General features: G+C 34.3%; 4 protein-coding genes across 4 annotated transcripts; 1 reads left to right on the plus strand and 3 right to left on the minus strand.

Annotated features, from left to right (window-relative positions):
• The first annotated feature begins 3,891 nt into the window (after positions 1-3,891).
• Positions 3,892-6,041, plus strand: LOC105340690 (NPC intracellular cholesterol transporter 2). The gene is made up of 4 exons (XM_011446866.4): positions 3,892-4,052; positions 4,757-4,861; positions 5,445-5,620; positions 5,809-6,041. The coding sequence occupies exons 1-4, from the start codon at positions 3,977-3,979 to the stop codon at positions 5,890-5,892; spliced, it is 441 nt and encodes a 146-aa protein (XP_011445168.1). The 5' UTR covers positions 3,892-3,976; the 3' UTR covers positions 5,893-6,041.
• Positions 6,042-7,770: 1,729 nt separating this feature from the next.
• Positions 7,771-9,936, minus strand: LOC105340689 (NPC intracellular cholesterol transporter 2). Its single transcript, XM_011446865.4, has 4 exons — positions 9,755-9,936; positions 8,920-9,024; positions 8,490-8,665; positions 7,771-8,035 (listed from the first exon to the last, which is right to left on the minus strand). The coding sequence occupies exons 1-4, from the start codon at positions 9,837-9,839 to the stop codon at positions 7,949-7,951; spliced, it is 453 nt and encodes a 150-aa protein (XP_011445167.1). The 5' UTR covers positions 9,840-9,936; the 3' UTR covers positions 7,771-7,948.
• A 774-nt stretch (positions 9,937-10,710) lies between these two features.
• Positions 10,711-12,185, minus strand: LOC105340688 (NPC intracellular cholesterol transporter 2). Its single transcript, XM_011446864.4, has 4 exons — positions 12,021-12,185; positions 11,445-11,552; positions 11,195-11,352; positions 10,711-10,957 (listed from the first exon to the last, which is right to left on the minus strand). The coding sequence occupies exons 1-4, from the start codon at positions 12,100-12,102 to the stop codon at positions 10,871-10,873; spliced, it is 435 nt and encodes a 144-aa protein (XP_011445166.3). The 5' UTR covers positions 12,103-12,185; the 3' UTR covers positions 10,711-10,870.
• A 1,707-nt stretch (positions 12,186-13,892) lies between these two features.
• On the minus strand, positions 13,893-15,775 carry LOC105340686 (NPC intracellular cholesterol transporter 2). Its single transcript, XM_011446862.4, has 4 exons — positions 15,532-15,775; positions 15,123-15,230; positions 14,456-14,619; positions 13,893-14,027 (listed from the first exon to the last, which is right to left on the minus strand). Exons 1-4 carry the CDS (start codon positions 15,602-15,604, stop codon positions 13,941-13,943), a joined length of 432 nt encoding a protein of 143 aa, XP_011445164.3. The 5' UTR covers positions 15,605-15,775; the 3' UTR covers positions 13,893-13,940.
• Between the last annotated feature and the right edge of the window lie 515 nt (positions 15,776-16,290).

Here is a 16,290-nt window from a genome sequence, read left to right on the forward strand (position 1 = left end):
CAGATAATCTGGACATTTTTCATATAAGTGGATGAACGTAGTTTGAGCTCAAAGGTATTTATAATAATCGAAATATCAAGCGAAAAGTGATGGAAGCAAAAACTCGGGACAGAGTATAGATTGTTTTATTATTTATCTTTCACTTGCACAACAAAATCATTTTGACATTTAAAAAAAGTATAAATACATGTATAGTTACATACATTTTCCGCAAAAAATTAGCAAATCTTTGCAGGTCGTTTATTCTAACTAATTCAGAAAAATAACAAGAGACAGGCTGTCAATGTGACAGCAAACCGGGTTTTCTTTTGTGTGAACAGAATTCATAATCCATTTGTCAATCCTGAATTGATAAATACTAACTATCCAAAGAAATGGGGTACTCTATATGCAATATTTTGCCAAAAAATGAGTAAGTTCAACAGCTAATATTTTTTTTCTCCATAAATTATCATAAATAAAAATCCTAGCAATTAGCATACCTCTGATATATTTATAATTGATATGCAAAAGAATAATTTCCTATCTCGAAAATCGACGAGGAGTTATTGGTACAATACGGGTACCTTTTTGGCAGACACTCGCCCGCCCGCCAATTTCACCATTTCAATAATCGAAAAACCCGGTTAAAAATTCTCTCGAAAAATTCTTAGAATTCAGAAGCAATGGAGCTACATGGGACCTCACGGCGTTCTCCGAACCTCATGCCGCTCAAAATATATTTATCCCCGTAGGAATTTTTTTGATCCGTCTCATTTCTAGAAAAGAGTACGCATTAACTTATTAATATATTCCATTTTAAATTTCATGTCAAATTATTTTAGAGAAATGAGATATTAGGCATTTCTTTTTAACCCTTATCATAAATTAGCGCATTCGTCACATCGGCGACGATTTTTACATGCATGACCCTCTTCCTGTTTGGTCCAGTTTCAATCATACCTCAAAAATTTTTCTAAAGATAATACCGGTATTTTCGATAGAAAAAGTGTCGTTCATTAAAAGCTTAATGCAACATTTTAGCTGAATATTATGTTTATTTTTCATCCATTCCGGCGATTACGGCATGCCGTTTCCCCGCAGCAAGGCAGCTGCCATATAAGGTCATGTCAAAATTCGACAAACTTGTAGACTTTACATTTGTCAATTTGTATTATGTCAGATGTGCTAATGCCGAGCCTGAAGATACAAATGCAGAAACTACGGATTGAAAGTGTGCAAAGTTGAAGGTTTGATTAACTGATGAAAGCAATAAAGTTGCAAATTGTGCATCATGCGAAAGAACTGAGTCAAATCTTACACGTGTTTATTCCTGAGTTTTATAGGTTACACGATCAGAATTACACATATTCATACTCAGACTCACACACCAACACGATTACATATTCGGATTTACAAGTTTACATGTCTGGATTTTTGAACACGATTACCCTCCATAGATACGTGCGTGTTGTTAAGGGGGAATATATCAAATATTCCACTAGTCTACAAGGAATCCCTTAGTTTATAATATTACATTATCAATCAGAATTTGAGAATACTTTATGACGCCCCCCCCCCCCCCCCCCCACCACAGATTAGGAATTTCACCCCACCCACCACTTTCAAAAATGATGCTACGTCCCTGTTATACACAATGTGGGTCATTCTGCGAGTATTGATCAGCTAATGAAATAAAAAATAAATTGATTTATAGTTTCAACAATATTATATATATATAATATCACGAATTTTTTATCAGTGTTATCAGATTAAATAAATGAAAGAGTTAACGTTACCTCTCTTGGATTTTATATTTCCTCAATACATAGTCTGATAGTTTTCGTCATGATTTGATCTCTATATGTTCAATATTTGTATAAGGTACTGAAAAACTACATTTCATGACGTTATAATTAGTATTTCAAGCTCATTCATTTCTGGTTGAGACATCAATGAAGAAGTTTAATTTTAACAATTTCACATAATAACTTTACTACAATCAGATCATGAATTATAACCCAGAATGACGGGATATGTTGCTATGCACTGGCGTCGGAAGCAAATTGAAGGTGGGGGGCTAGACTGATCCTCAGAAATATTGAGAGAAAAAACCCTAATTCCCAAATCATGAAAATCCTAATCCGGGGGGGGGGGGGGGGGGGGGTAGACCTATACTTCCAAAACAAAAAATCTTTCCGGCCATAACATTTTTCCCCAAATCATGAAAATCCTAATCCGTGCGGGGGGAGGGGGGGGGGTATTCCTTTATTCCTATAGTTCCACTTAAAAAAAAATCTTACCTATTATTTATTACAATTATGTTTCCTGCGAAAAAAAGTGGGGGGGGGGGGCCCTGAACCCTCTATTCTGCTATATGCCTTATGGTTACAGAGGCGGATCCAGCAATTTTGAAAAGGGGGGGTTCCATTTTATGAAAAACAATATGTGCAAAATTTATCATTTGTCAATAAACAATGACTTTTTGACCGTTTTCCGTGCGTATACAACTGTATTTAATAAACATTTATCTCATCACTATCTATTTCACATCTATTTCATCATCAGAATGCACTGCATTATTGAACGTTTTGCCGTTTTGGTTTAGGTAAGGAAGATTTGCATAATATCCAGCCTCAAGAAACCCAGCAATGAGAAAGTGCGTCTATATATATGCTTGATAGAAAAGAAACACTAAGAAACAAAAAATAACTCAGACTAATTACGACAAACTATCATAAAAATGGATATTTTGGTAAAAAAAAAAATTATGTCTTTGATGTTTTTAAATTCTGAACTATTTATCGATTTTGGTTTCTATCGATTGCCTTCTTAAATAATTAGGTCTAAATGATAGGATATGACAAAAGAATGGGAATAATTTATCTGCTGAATAAATGGTATGTGTGTAATACAATGGTAAAAGTAATTGTCGTCCCGGAACTTGATGTGACCTCTGTTATGGGTGCGCTACATCATCTGGACTAGTACAGATGCGATCATATTTAGAAAAGTTTTTAAAAGGTGGGCATTTTCATAATGGTTTACATATAAACCCTTTACATGGTATTTTTGTAACAGAATTTCCGATTCTTGGAAACAGAACAAAAAATGCTTTCTTTTGTGTTTCATGTGGGTATGAAGGTGTCTAGCATTCCAGAAAAATAGCATAACCCGCATAAGCGGGTCATGTAAGTTTCTTTGTATTTTTCGTATAAAAAGAAGTAAAACTCGTCTATTATTATTACTTTATTTATTTAACTAAACAATACATTAATTTGAAAGCGGCTTTTTAAAGTAAAACGAATGCGTACTTGAACGTCGTTTTACTCGATGGCTTGTCAGTTCAAAACTGTATGAACTATCATCATTCTTTTTAAAAAGAAATAGTCTAAGAGTAGAAAATACATTGTAGATGTTATTATAAATCTGTGTTTTAGCGATACAGCTTATATACTTTATTTCGATAAAAAGTCGATAGTTTTTTTTCATATAAGAACAAAATTATGGGACGCAGTACAAAATTTTTTCAATAAGCAATTTTAAAAGCATTTATTTGAGATAATTACAGTATTTCTATTATAAAATGGAAAAATGGACATTAAAAAGGCATTAAACGTTTTCAAAAAAAATTCATATGTCCCAGAGAAAGGGGGGGTTCCGACCCCCGGAACCCCCCCTCTGGATCCGCCAATGGGTTAGGTCTAACTTAGCAAAAAAAAAATAGGGGGGGGGGGGCTAAGTCCCCCCCTTACCCCCCCCCCCCCCCCGGTTCCGACGCCTATGCTATGATCAGAAAAATACAGAATTTTTATCTATAAGGTGATTCGTTAATGGGGAGACAACCTCGTTGTAATGTGAAAGACATTTCGATCCGCCTCTCTATTACAATTCGTATATCGTACGAGGTCACGTGGTAATTCACATGATTCACTCAGGAAACGCAACTTTCACGCGAGAGACTACCGAGGTCGGACGACAACAAAAAAGTTAAAACATGAAATATTTGGTTCTTGTGATTGTGGCTGTGCTTTTTTCAGTGGTGTCATCAGGCCCATTGTTTAAGTCGTGTGGTAAGTAATAAGTTGTGCGTCGTATTATCTGATTTACCATGTTCACCGGTCCTGAGGCTTAAATTTTCTGATGGGAATTTAAGTAAATAAATCGGTAAAGTGAAAATATCTTTGACGTTCCTGTTAGGTAATCATTGTTAAAGCTATGTTTGACATTTGAGACTCGATGATCGTGTGACTGTCAGACCAGTGCCCTGAGAACAGTTCGAATACCGGCGCCTGATATACCAGTTGGTAGAGATTCAGGGAGCCGGGGTTCGAATCCCGGTCTGGTCCGTCTTTATTTCTCCCCGTTACTAGCAGGTTACATTTGGTTCTGTGCCACCCAGGAACTGACAGGTTAACTCCTGCCAGGGGAAGAGCCTGTGATGATCTTCGAGGGCGAAGATCATAATTTTAAAGGGGATCGGGAGGAATATTGTGACAGTAATATATCAGTCTGGATCAAATACCAGCACAAGATGAATCAGTTGCTACAGCACCTGACTAGAGATTTAAGGGGGTCGGGGTTCGAATCCCGGTCTGGTCCGTCATTATTTCTCCCATCCCATTACAATTGCATTTGATATTAATATCCAAAAATATGGAGAATTTCAATAGGTCTTATTAATCAATTCTAGATATGATTAAATCATTCATTAAATAAATTTCTGATGATTACATGTGTAATTTGATTCTTATAATTTGTTTGATTTTCTTCACAGATGGTCTAAACAATGTGAAATCTGCCACAGTAACTGGATGTTCTGTCTCTCCGTGTACTCTTGTGAGGGGGAAAAACTCTACATTTAATGTTAATTTTGTTGCAGGTCAGTATATTTATTATTTACTTTTATCTTGAGCAACAGTGTGCACTCAAATTTGAAGGATGCACATACGGTACTTGATATAACTAAATTAAATTCAATAAATTGCGTGACAGTCATACTGATTCAAATCATTTGATTATTAGTGCCAGATAGCTTAGCTGGTAGAGCATCTGAATAGACTAGTCACTAAAATATTTTTGAATATCTTCCTTGTATGAATTTTAATTACTTTTCACTAAGAAGAACATTTTTTTTAGCAAATAACAAAAAGTGACAGAAAAAGAAACCTGGTAAACAATGCAACTTCATTTTAATACCTACTTCCTCAATCATAGAATGTCACATTGTATAAATGTGAAACCTTCCTGTGTTGTTGTAAAGTTAACTTTGATAATTAGTTTGTTTTCAATTTACATTATATTTTGTTCAAAAGTTTAATTTTTTTTTACTAATTCTGTTACCAGTAGTACTTTATTGCTGTTAGATTTTTATAACTTGTACACAGATCCATTTTATATCTGATATGTCTTGCTTTTAGCAAGTCAAAGACAAAAATTATTTTGAAAATTGATATCTCCTTTAGACAAAGCGGCCACTCAATTGACGGCTGTAGTCCATGGAATCATAGGAGGTGTCCCAATTCCCTTCAATCCCCCAAATACAAATGGATGTAAAGACTCAGGAATTAAGTGTCCTGTGGCTGCTGGAACCACCTATGACTACACAAATACCATTCCTGTTCTCAGCGCTTACCCTAAAGTATGTGCATTTATCACTTATTGAAAAAAGGTTATCTTAAGCTTTATAAAATTTAATAATACTGATAAAGCATAAATTGATTTACCAAATATTTTTTTCAACTAGTGGAGATATGACCACTGATTTTTGAACTCTTCTCCACATTTAATTTAAAGAAATTAAACTATTTTTTTTGCTTCCTTTTTCAGATAAGACTTATTGTCAAGTATGAGTTGGTGAATGAAAAGAAACAACCAATGTTTTGTGTGATGCTGCCAGCCCAGATCAAGTAAAAATAGAAAAGAAACATTAGGTGAATGATCACTGGTAACTTTATGCATAATTAATAATGTGTTAGAATTAAAGAATCTCTAAATCTCTTTAGAAGCACAGCTGATGTTTTTTTCTTAAATATTTTCGATTATCATGTTTTTACCTTTATTTGTTTACATTTATAAACAGAAAATGTGTTTAGAAAAGATGTTATGATTAATTAGGAATTTTACTAAAATTTTCTTGTAATATGGCAGTCTACTGTTCGAATATTAGACAGATTGTACAATCTATTAAAGAAATTTATTCATGTATTATAGTAACATGAAAAGGAATGCTCATGTATTTTTCTATTTGTCCATGTGTGTATGACTGAACTTCACATAAGTGTCTGCAGAGCATGCCTGCAGGGTTTTCAAACTAATTCTAGATTGCCTGACTTGTAGTAATATTATACTTCTTATGTTGTAATTTTCATGTTCTTAAAGTCTAACCTATAACCCCAGTCTAGTCTACTGATTTGGATATTTTTTAATAGAACATCTAAATGGATGAAACTTAATGTCGAGTGCACATTACATTTTCATTTTTGTGTACTGATGAGGACTTTGGTTGTACCACGGTAAGTGCAGCTACCGTGTCCTATCTGTATTATGTTTATGTTCACATGTTGTTGGGTAAATTGGATGCACATATTTCACATTTTTACAAAACATTCTCTACAAAATATAAAGGGTTATATTTTGGCACTTTTTTGTGCCGATTCTGTTGTGTGAATCTCGTGCATTTTCAGTGCACGGCTGTTAGTCGGGAAAGAAAGATTTTGTGAAATACATGTATATAATGATTAAGATACATGTCATTGGTTATTGTTTGATATGGACTAAATCATTTCTATTCAACAATGATAACAAAAAAATTGATCAAATAAAACGTTTCTCTTAAATTAGTGACTGTTTATTGTTTTTTATCAGATGGGTTAACATGTAATTGGGTTTTATGTATGTAAAATGGTTTTTGAATCCTAAACCAAAATTGACAGAAAACGACAATATTTACACCCACAGAGTATTTAATCCTATATTTTTTTACTATTTAGTCAAACTATTAATAATAAAGAAAAATTACATAAGTTTCAGTATCTTTTTATTTATGGAGCTCTTCTAAAGAAGATTAGTCATATTGCAGTCTAAAAATTGATGGGAACGATCGCCATGCCTTCATAATCCGTGCTTTTTTTTATAAGATATTTATTTCTTATTTCTTGTCAGACGCCGTTTATATAGAACAAAAAAGTGTGAAATGTGTATATTAAAGGAAGAAACATTGAAAATAAAGTTAAATTGATATCATTATAGTGTCCTACGGGTAATATCCTTTGCGATCACGCGCGCAAAATTATTTATAAATGAGTACATGTAATCAGCTAACACAATAATGTGGATCTGATATTTCTCTTAGTGTCGTTATAGTTATATAAGTTTGAAACCAAAAATGAATTGTATTTAAATAAAGGCGAATGCATGCGTATCCAAAGTCATGGCATATGCCTGTTCAGTTCCAAAACCTTCATTTTATGTCTCTCTGTAATCACTACATACAACTTGTGTAGTCAATGTTTACAAGGTGATTACAAGGCTTTTCGTGGCCAGTTGTTTACAAAAAACATGTGACTACTTGATATAGTACTCTCACTGCATAAGACTCTAAACCACTTCAGTTGCTTGTTTGAAGGAAACAAAATGATACGATGGATTGTTGCTCTTGCCTTGACATTTTAAGACTACTTACACGAACGTACGAGTCTGGAAGTGTTTTACAGATAAACATACAGCTTAAATACATTTTGACAGCGAAAGTGAAATAATGATTCAGAGAGAGAGAGAAAAAACACAACAGAGAATGCAAATGGTTTTATTTCAAAAAAGGCATAAATTCATATACAGCATCTTCGCTAGCCAAAGGTTTACGATCCACTCTGCTCCTATACAACAGAGAAGCACAGTGGATCGTAAACCCTTGGCTAGCAAAGATGCATATTAAGTAGTTTGATGATAAGGACTGTGACATAGAACATTACGTGTCAATTTCCATAGGAAACAAGAAACAAAATAGGTAGCTATTGTCGTCGGCCTTCAAATCCCACTTCACCGTTAGTCGTATCTGAAAAAAAACATACCATACTCGTGAAAACCATGCAAAAGCTATGTATACAGTATTGAAATTAGGCATGCACACACAAACACACACACACACACACACACACCCAATGAGGGTGTATATATGCAAACACGAAATATGGTGACCCGAAAACTCCCTGGTTTATACTATTGCACATAACAGGGAGAAACTGTATATGGTTAATGGATTGAAACGGACGATGAACCATGTAAAAACCTCAAGTGTTTGGAAAACTGAGAGAAATTTCGATTCATAGTGAGATACATTTTCGCTAGCCAAGGTTTTTCGGTCCACTTTGCTCCCCATATGGGAAGCAAATGGACCGAAAACCCTTGGCTGGCGAAGATGAGTGAGACATTTGAAAATAAGATACTGGTATCCCTTTTCATAGAGTCCATGAGTAATGTAATGTATAAACATATTAATCAATACTTACGTTAGGGTATGTGGGAAGAACATTGAAAAGGCCACTGTATGTGTACTGGTCCCCACTTTTTATAGGACACGTGATGTTACTGGACTGACAGCCATTTGGGTTTGGCATTCTGAACTTGATAGGTATACCAGAGAGTATTCCGTAGATCTCAGCGGTTAAGCCTACAGAATTCTTCGCTACAAATGACAATAGAACAGTTTGTTTATATCACGTTCTTCTATAGTTCATTATGATATATACAGATAGTGAAAATGGTAAAGAAACATTTTTTCTGTGTGTTGACATTATATTAAGATTTACAGGGGGAGAGGACAACACACATGTATAGAAAATTCGCGCCACTGATTTATAAACGGGAGGTAACTGTTATATATAATTGAATCATGTGACTCCAATGAGCTATAGCCTATAGCGTAATATTGCTACTAACCTGCGATAAATGTTACAGAAACGGTGACATTCATTCCATGATGAAATTTACAAGGTTGCGCTGTGCACGGAGAGATATCAACAGACTTTATGTCTGGAGTTCCATCTGTAAGGAGATTGTAATTATAATCTATGAAAATAAAGAGAATTTTGGACCCAAGAGTATTGTCTCCATGGTAGAAGTATTACATGTATTCAGAATTTTGAATCAATCTTGTCCCATAGAAAATGATTTTAAGTTAAGGCTTAGGATTCATATTCTGTATAGCGCAATACTGAATAATTTAAATATTATTTGAAATCAACAGTACTATGCAACATTTTATATTCTTTTGTTAAAAAACCACACGAAAAATAAGGATTGTGGACTGACTATCTTAGTACGCACTGTCCATTGAAAGTAATTTTGCAATTTGCTTCATATGTACCATCATGACTACTTATGCGCAGATGATAGGGTTGGGGCATTTTATTTATTTCATTCATTAAAGTAATCAAATTCTTACATAGAGACCTAACTAAAACAAATGATATAAATTGACTGTTATTAGCTATTTTTACTATTAAGGAGATTACCAACTATTTGCTTTCTAGCATTTCGGAAAATTAGCGTTAAATCTCACTATGGACCTACCAATTGGGTTTGATCTGAGCTAAGGCAGCAATTCTTGTGAACTTTTAATTTATGTAGCTATACTAACACTGACTAAGGTTGTAATTTTTTCGGTCGATAAGATTGCCATACGAAACCCCACAGAAGTGCATGCTGCATGAGACCTTATGCCTGGATATACAAAGCATGGTGCATGATCATTAAGAAAGCCGATGTAACTTACCGCATTTCTTGAAGTTGATCGGTTCACAGAAGCAAGTTGCCAGAACGCCAACCACCACGAGAGCGCACACGAGCGAGAGGGACATGTCTATTGTATTCCTTTGTTTCGTGTTGTCTGTTAATAGTACAAACGGTGAGTTCTTGCCGAGGTTTGTTTATATTCGGGTGAAGTCACGTGGAAATTGAATGGAAATGTCCCTACATGACCTTCGTTGCGCAAGAGGGATTTAAAGTACGTAGCATGAAAATATAAATAAAGTAATGTTGAAGCCAACTTTGATTTACTTTGGATGATTGATTTACAAATATGTATGATCAAATTCGGTTGATAGAGATGTATATATATTTTAATTGTATTGAATACTTATGATTCTATAAACTGACCCCATAATTCTTAAAGTTCGGTGACCTACAAAATCAAACTTTCTATCAGTCGGATTTATCTTATTTGGTGATAAAGTTGCAAAATTTAGGAAAATGTGTCTGATTTGGACACTAAATCGGCATATCCGCTTCTTGAATAAGATAGCTTATCAGACGATTCCAAATTAGGTTGCTTGTTTAGTAACTGTTGTTTGTGAATGTGCCGTTCTTTGTCCATCACAACTTAGTGACATGTGACTTGTTTACATGGTTCGTCAGGCAAAAAGATCGCACGTTGACTTTACGTCTCACTAAAACGCCATGATGATAATATTTAGAAGGAATATCAAGTTAAAAAATACATGTAAAAATACTTATTAATTATTATCTATGTCGAAAAGAGTGTATGTATCCATTCTGAATATTTGGATGACTATGTGTGGTCACCAATGAAAAGTTCTTTTTAACATGAATCAATGTAAATGTTTATAATGTTTGTTTGTTCATTTGTTTCTATCAAATTTTACAGTGTAGTTAGCAGAAGACGAGTCTGTGACGATACTTTACTTTGCTACAGTAATATATAATTAACTCTTTTTTGTACATTCATTACATATTTTATTACATCAAAAATATAAACGCACACAAAGAAATAATTGAATAAATAATCATGAAATATGTACAATGATGACTGAATGAATGTGAAACGCGCCGAGTACTGTCCACATTAAATTGGTAGTGGGAGGTCGGTCCTTTAATCAACAATTTGAGCAGGCCATAAAAAGCACACCATATCCTTCCCACTGTCATCTCTGATTTCTAGTTTTGCAACGAGAGAAACCTGAAACCAAGCATATATGACATTGTGAAAGCATGTATAGAATTTTGGTACATGTAATGTGAAAGTGGAATATTATTATATATAACGCTGATTCAAATTCACAATTTTCGCCAAACCACATTTAGTACGAACTGTACCAACATACAAAAATAATAAGAAAATCGACAGCTAATTTTGGGTTTTTTTTTATTACAACATGGAATCAAATGAGGACTTGATGAAAAATAATACAATTACCTTTGGATAGGATTGTTCAACCTTCAAAGCGTTTAAGTAGACAATTTTACTATTTGCATTTATTGGACCGGAAATGAGTCCCTGTGAAACCGGAAACGGAACGGGGACTCCACCTATGATACCATGGAGGACAGATGTGTATTTCTTGGATTCTATCTCTATTTAAAAAGAAAAAAATGATAATGATAAATACGACTTTCAATTACAGGCTTTGCAAAAGCATCTTAAGAATTGCATCTCTCTGTCTTACTCGAGGTAAATTCCACCTTCATGGTAACATTAACTCCTCTCTTGAATTGACATGGTTCTGATGGACAGGGAGTTATCTCCACTTGGTTTATGTTCCCAGTCACGGATCCTAGCATACGACAGATAATCACAATTAAAACATTGTTATTAATATAAGATTATAGTATCATAATCAATATGAACAATGCATTCTCGATATTTGGTAGAATTTCTACATATGTAATGATATATGGTATTTCTTAAAAACGGGGGGGGGGGGTTGTTTCAAGGTATATGTATTAGGTATTTCCAACTAAAAACGATGTCTAAAACATGCAACCGCTTCTTAATCGACAAACAATATCAAACAGTTTAGACTTTCATTTAAGTTTTTTTTTTAGATTACAAAATTGAGTTCTTCATAGGTAACAAAAATTTCCAGGAGATTGGACATTCTTTTATTATCTATCAATAAATACTAGTAATAAACATGTATCATATTATATTTCCTTTGTTTAAAGTAAATTGATGCAAAAAAATAATAATAATAAAATTATTAAATGATAGGTATATGAAAAAGTAGAGGGCAACAACATACCACAATCCTTGACGTTGATGACATCAGCTGTTACGCAACACGCAACAACATGAAAAAGAATGGCTCTCGTAACAGTGTCCATCTCTCTAAGTTACAGACGAGAAGTAAATGATGAATAATAAAACAACTCTAAAAGTACCAGGTCTCTTATAATGGAGTCTTTATATATATATACAACTGTTAAAACCCGGCCTTGTTTTTGACTTTGGAATCGTTCGATCGTTTCTTTTGTCATACGACTTTGCGCGATAACGACTTATGGGCTGATCGAAGTCAACTGTATAGGACATGTCGTTCTAGAGTCATAGGTTACATTGTACGGTATATATCTTGTGCTGACCAACTGAAATAGGGCAGATTACGGAATTAACATACTTAACGATTTGTAAAACAGGACACGTACAAGTTAGCTGACGGGAGGTCAAAATAAATTATAGATATTGAGGTGTTTATTGGGCGAGGTGACATTTTAAAGCTTTTACTTTTTAACGTTTATGTGTACAGTGTACGATGAACTAAATTGACAAAACGAACGTACATGTTTCATGAAATGTAAACAAAAAGGAATGTAGTATTTATTTCATTTTTAAATCGCAACACGTACATTTATTTGGCGTGTCGTAACTTTGAAAAAGATTCTGATCTGGAATTTTGGAAGAAACTGAAACTTCTCCTGTAAGTCTTTTCATCTGAATCAAATGATGATGCGGTTGTACTTAGGAGGAAACGAATGTTGCGTTTATTGGTGAATTAAACTGATAATTGATGATAATAATAACAAACCTATTTTCGTCCCTCTCTTCAAGTTGCAATATTGAAAGGACAAACTTTCAAATAAGGTACTTAACCAAACGGTCGCAGATGCAAAGGTTTCTGAATATTTTGAGCGGATAATAACTTTTCCCATTTTATGGTACTGAAGTATTTTGAAACTTGGCATTGAGTGTTAGTGTACCAATTTGACTCTGCCAAGCAAAATGTTCTTAGAGGGACAAGGTCAAGTTTTCAGCTATTTTTTTTAAATCTGAATGTTTCAATGTGGTATTTTTAATAATGAACCAAAATTAAAGTGTCAGTCGTCGAGATACAGAGCTTGCACTCTTTGTTATGTAAACAATTATCAGACTAAATTTTGTTTTGTTTTATTTTTTGTCTAATTACTGAATATTGAAAAGAAAATATAACGATATTGTTTTCATAACACCTAGCCAGGAGAGAAAAATCTACTAATAAAACAATTTTTTACTATTATTTTCAACAAACGTAAACAAAAAACATGACACGAGCCTTGATTACATAACAAAGAATTGTGAGCTCTCTAATAACTCGACAACTGACATTATCTCGCTGAACAAAAAATAAATATCCCTCATGAAGCTTTCAAGTCATCAACAACAAAAGAAACATGGTTTTCCGCTTAAATCATGAGCAGGCTCCTTTAAATTAAACAAACAATGTTTTCTGAAGTGAACAGTACATTGTAGTGTGACCTTTGATTGTCATGTATAGGGATCATGTACCCCTTCTTCGGTACTTGTGTACTAAGTTTGAAGCATGTAAAGTAAACTTGGATGTTCTTTTTAAGATAATGAGTGGGCAACACTTTCAGTCTTCCGGTTGATATCTTGAGGCGTTTGACCCTTGACCTTTTCCCCCGTGGCTTCAAAAACTGACTGGGTTCACTTAATTATCCAGCATAGGATTTTTAGGAAATTGATCAGACAACACTTGAATTTACAGTATGAGTATAAATCAATAACATTACATCATGATCTGGATTATTCATACTCCAAATATATATGTGTTTTTTCCCAATTTTCCTGTTTCCCGCAGTTCATTGTCTCATATGAAAAACATAAACCAACACAAAAATCGTTTAAGTTTTAAGTTTAATAAGAATCGAGATAATAGGTGTGGTGCTTAACCCACTATCATCGCGGGTACCACAAAACAAGCGAAATCTTTCCCTGTGGAATCCTGGATCTCCCACTTTACCACAAGAGAAATCTGTAAAATAAAGAACTCGGAATGATTGAAAACTCGAGACCTATGAAGATCAAATCAATCATTTTCATCTTAAATATTGAAAAAAAGAATGATTCTATAATTCTTATAATAATGTGTACATTGCTCTAGATGTCATGATGCAAACAATTCTAAAGAACAACATTTTTTTTCTAGATTTTAAAGAAAAAAGTATATACACTTAAGAAGAATTTTTTTTAACCAAATAAGAAATAACCGTGGGTATTATATACCGTAGGAGGCTGTGTGCAAACCAGCTCATTGATATAATTTTTAGCCTGTTTCTCATTCATTTGAAATATAAATAATAAAATACAGACTCTTGTGGAAGATTTTTTTCTTCGTTCGTAAAACATCAACAAAATCTGATATTGTGAAATCGGGCAAACACTCTGTGTTTGCATTAATACCTTAGGATAAGCTGGCTCTACAAAAATGGCGTTGGTGTATGTGATCTTCTGGTTCTGTTGGATAGGGACGGGAGGGTTGACATCGCCATTAGCGGTGGGGAATGGTACTGGGACCCCGCCTATAATGCCGTGCACGACCGTCTTAAACGTAGCGGAATTGGAATCTGAAAGTCAAATCAGCAAAGATCAGTAACCGGATGATCACATTTAAGTACTACCGGTATTGTGGGATAACACATTCATTGACTTGAACTGAAAAAGCACCTAGAAAAACCGTAAAATAGTGAAATGCAGAAACAGGGAGAGGACTTTTTTGGCATTTCGTACTACTCAACAGCTTGCAATAAAATTATTAGAAACTGCTCATATGCATTGGAAATGGGGGAAGGGGGGCTTCGCCCCCCTTTTTTTTTGCAAAGTTACACATTACTATATCCAAAGACCTTTTTTTTCTTGTCAAGATTTTTCGTGAGTCTAGCCCCCCCCCCCCCTCCCCACTTTCAATCAATTTGCTTCCGACGCCACTGGTGCTTTAGGCAGAGAAAAATACGAGTTTGCTTTTATTTTCGGTAGCCTCCACGTCACTTCAAGTAAGTTTTCAAACTGGTGTACGTCCAAGTGTAGAAACAGAAAGAAATTACGGCTTTAAAATGCATTGCATTCTTACTAGGAAGAAAATCAATGGAGATGGTGACGTTGGTGTTTTTCTTCAGCTGGCACGGCTCTGTGGGACACGGGTTGACGTCGACGCTGTTTATTTTACCCACGACAGACCCTGAAAGCAGAAAAGATACAGTGGATATTAATTTTTTTTTTGTTAATTAAAATCTTTTAAATAAATGACTTTCTGGTCCCTGTTTTGCATAGCGCACTATTTGAGATATTGATTTAGTGGTTCAAACGATTTTAACCACGATGTGAAAGGAAATCCATGTATACTGACTGGAATCGTGCACAAAAAAACGCTTATTTTTTAATTTATAAATTTGGAATTTCATGAAGATCAGATTCGAATAAAACGTATTCCCGCTATATAGTTTTGAATGAAATTTCGCTCGTGTATAATTTACACTTACCACAATCTTTGAATTTCACATTATCAGCAAAAGAGATGGATAATAGAGCCAGAAAAATGCACACGCGAATCATTTTAATCGTTGTCTATTTAAAATATTAATTAAATTGATGAAATCTACTAGAACCTTGGCGATCACAGCATTCCTACAAGGCCGGGGGTTATCAGGATAAAATACAAGGCCACTTTATCATTATCTGCCCTTATGGAACCCTTATCAAGCGAAAAATTGACCCGGAGTGTATGAAAGACACTGCAATATAATATTGCATGCATACTTTAATATATTACTTTCTTCAAAGTGCTTCCTGTGGTTTGATATTTCAAGCCTTTGTCTCTTCAGATTGGTACAACCCAGTACTGGCCATATTTGGAGTAGATTGTTCGATTAGGTTCAAAGTTCATGAATGCACACTTATCAAGTAGAGCAACCCCTCCCCCAACTGTTCTGAACTTCACCTACTTACTACTACCCTAGTTTTCATTGGATTAGTATGATAGTGTCTGTAAAACAGGTTACTTATTTAAACGGATAGAGAGAAAGATCGAGAGAGAGAGAGAGAGAGAGAGAAATTTTCTCTTTAAAACGTTTATACAATATATTAATAAAAACAGAGGAGCGATGCATCAATGTAGTACACAATCTTGATACATGTATGAGTAAAATCCAAATATAGGGCTCAAAGTTTGGAGGAATTTTTTTTTCGGTCGGGTGCGAAGGCCTGAAATTTTTCGCTCTTGTGGTACATGTATTTTGTGA

Source organism: Magallana gigas, chromosome 6, assembly GCF_963853765.1.
Source record: "Magallana gigas chromosome 6, xbMagGiga1.1, whole genome shotgun sequence".
NCBI lineage: Eukaryota > Metazoa > Mollusca > Bivalvia > Ostreida > Ostreidae > Magallana > Magallana gigas.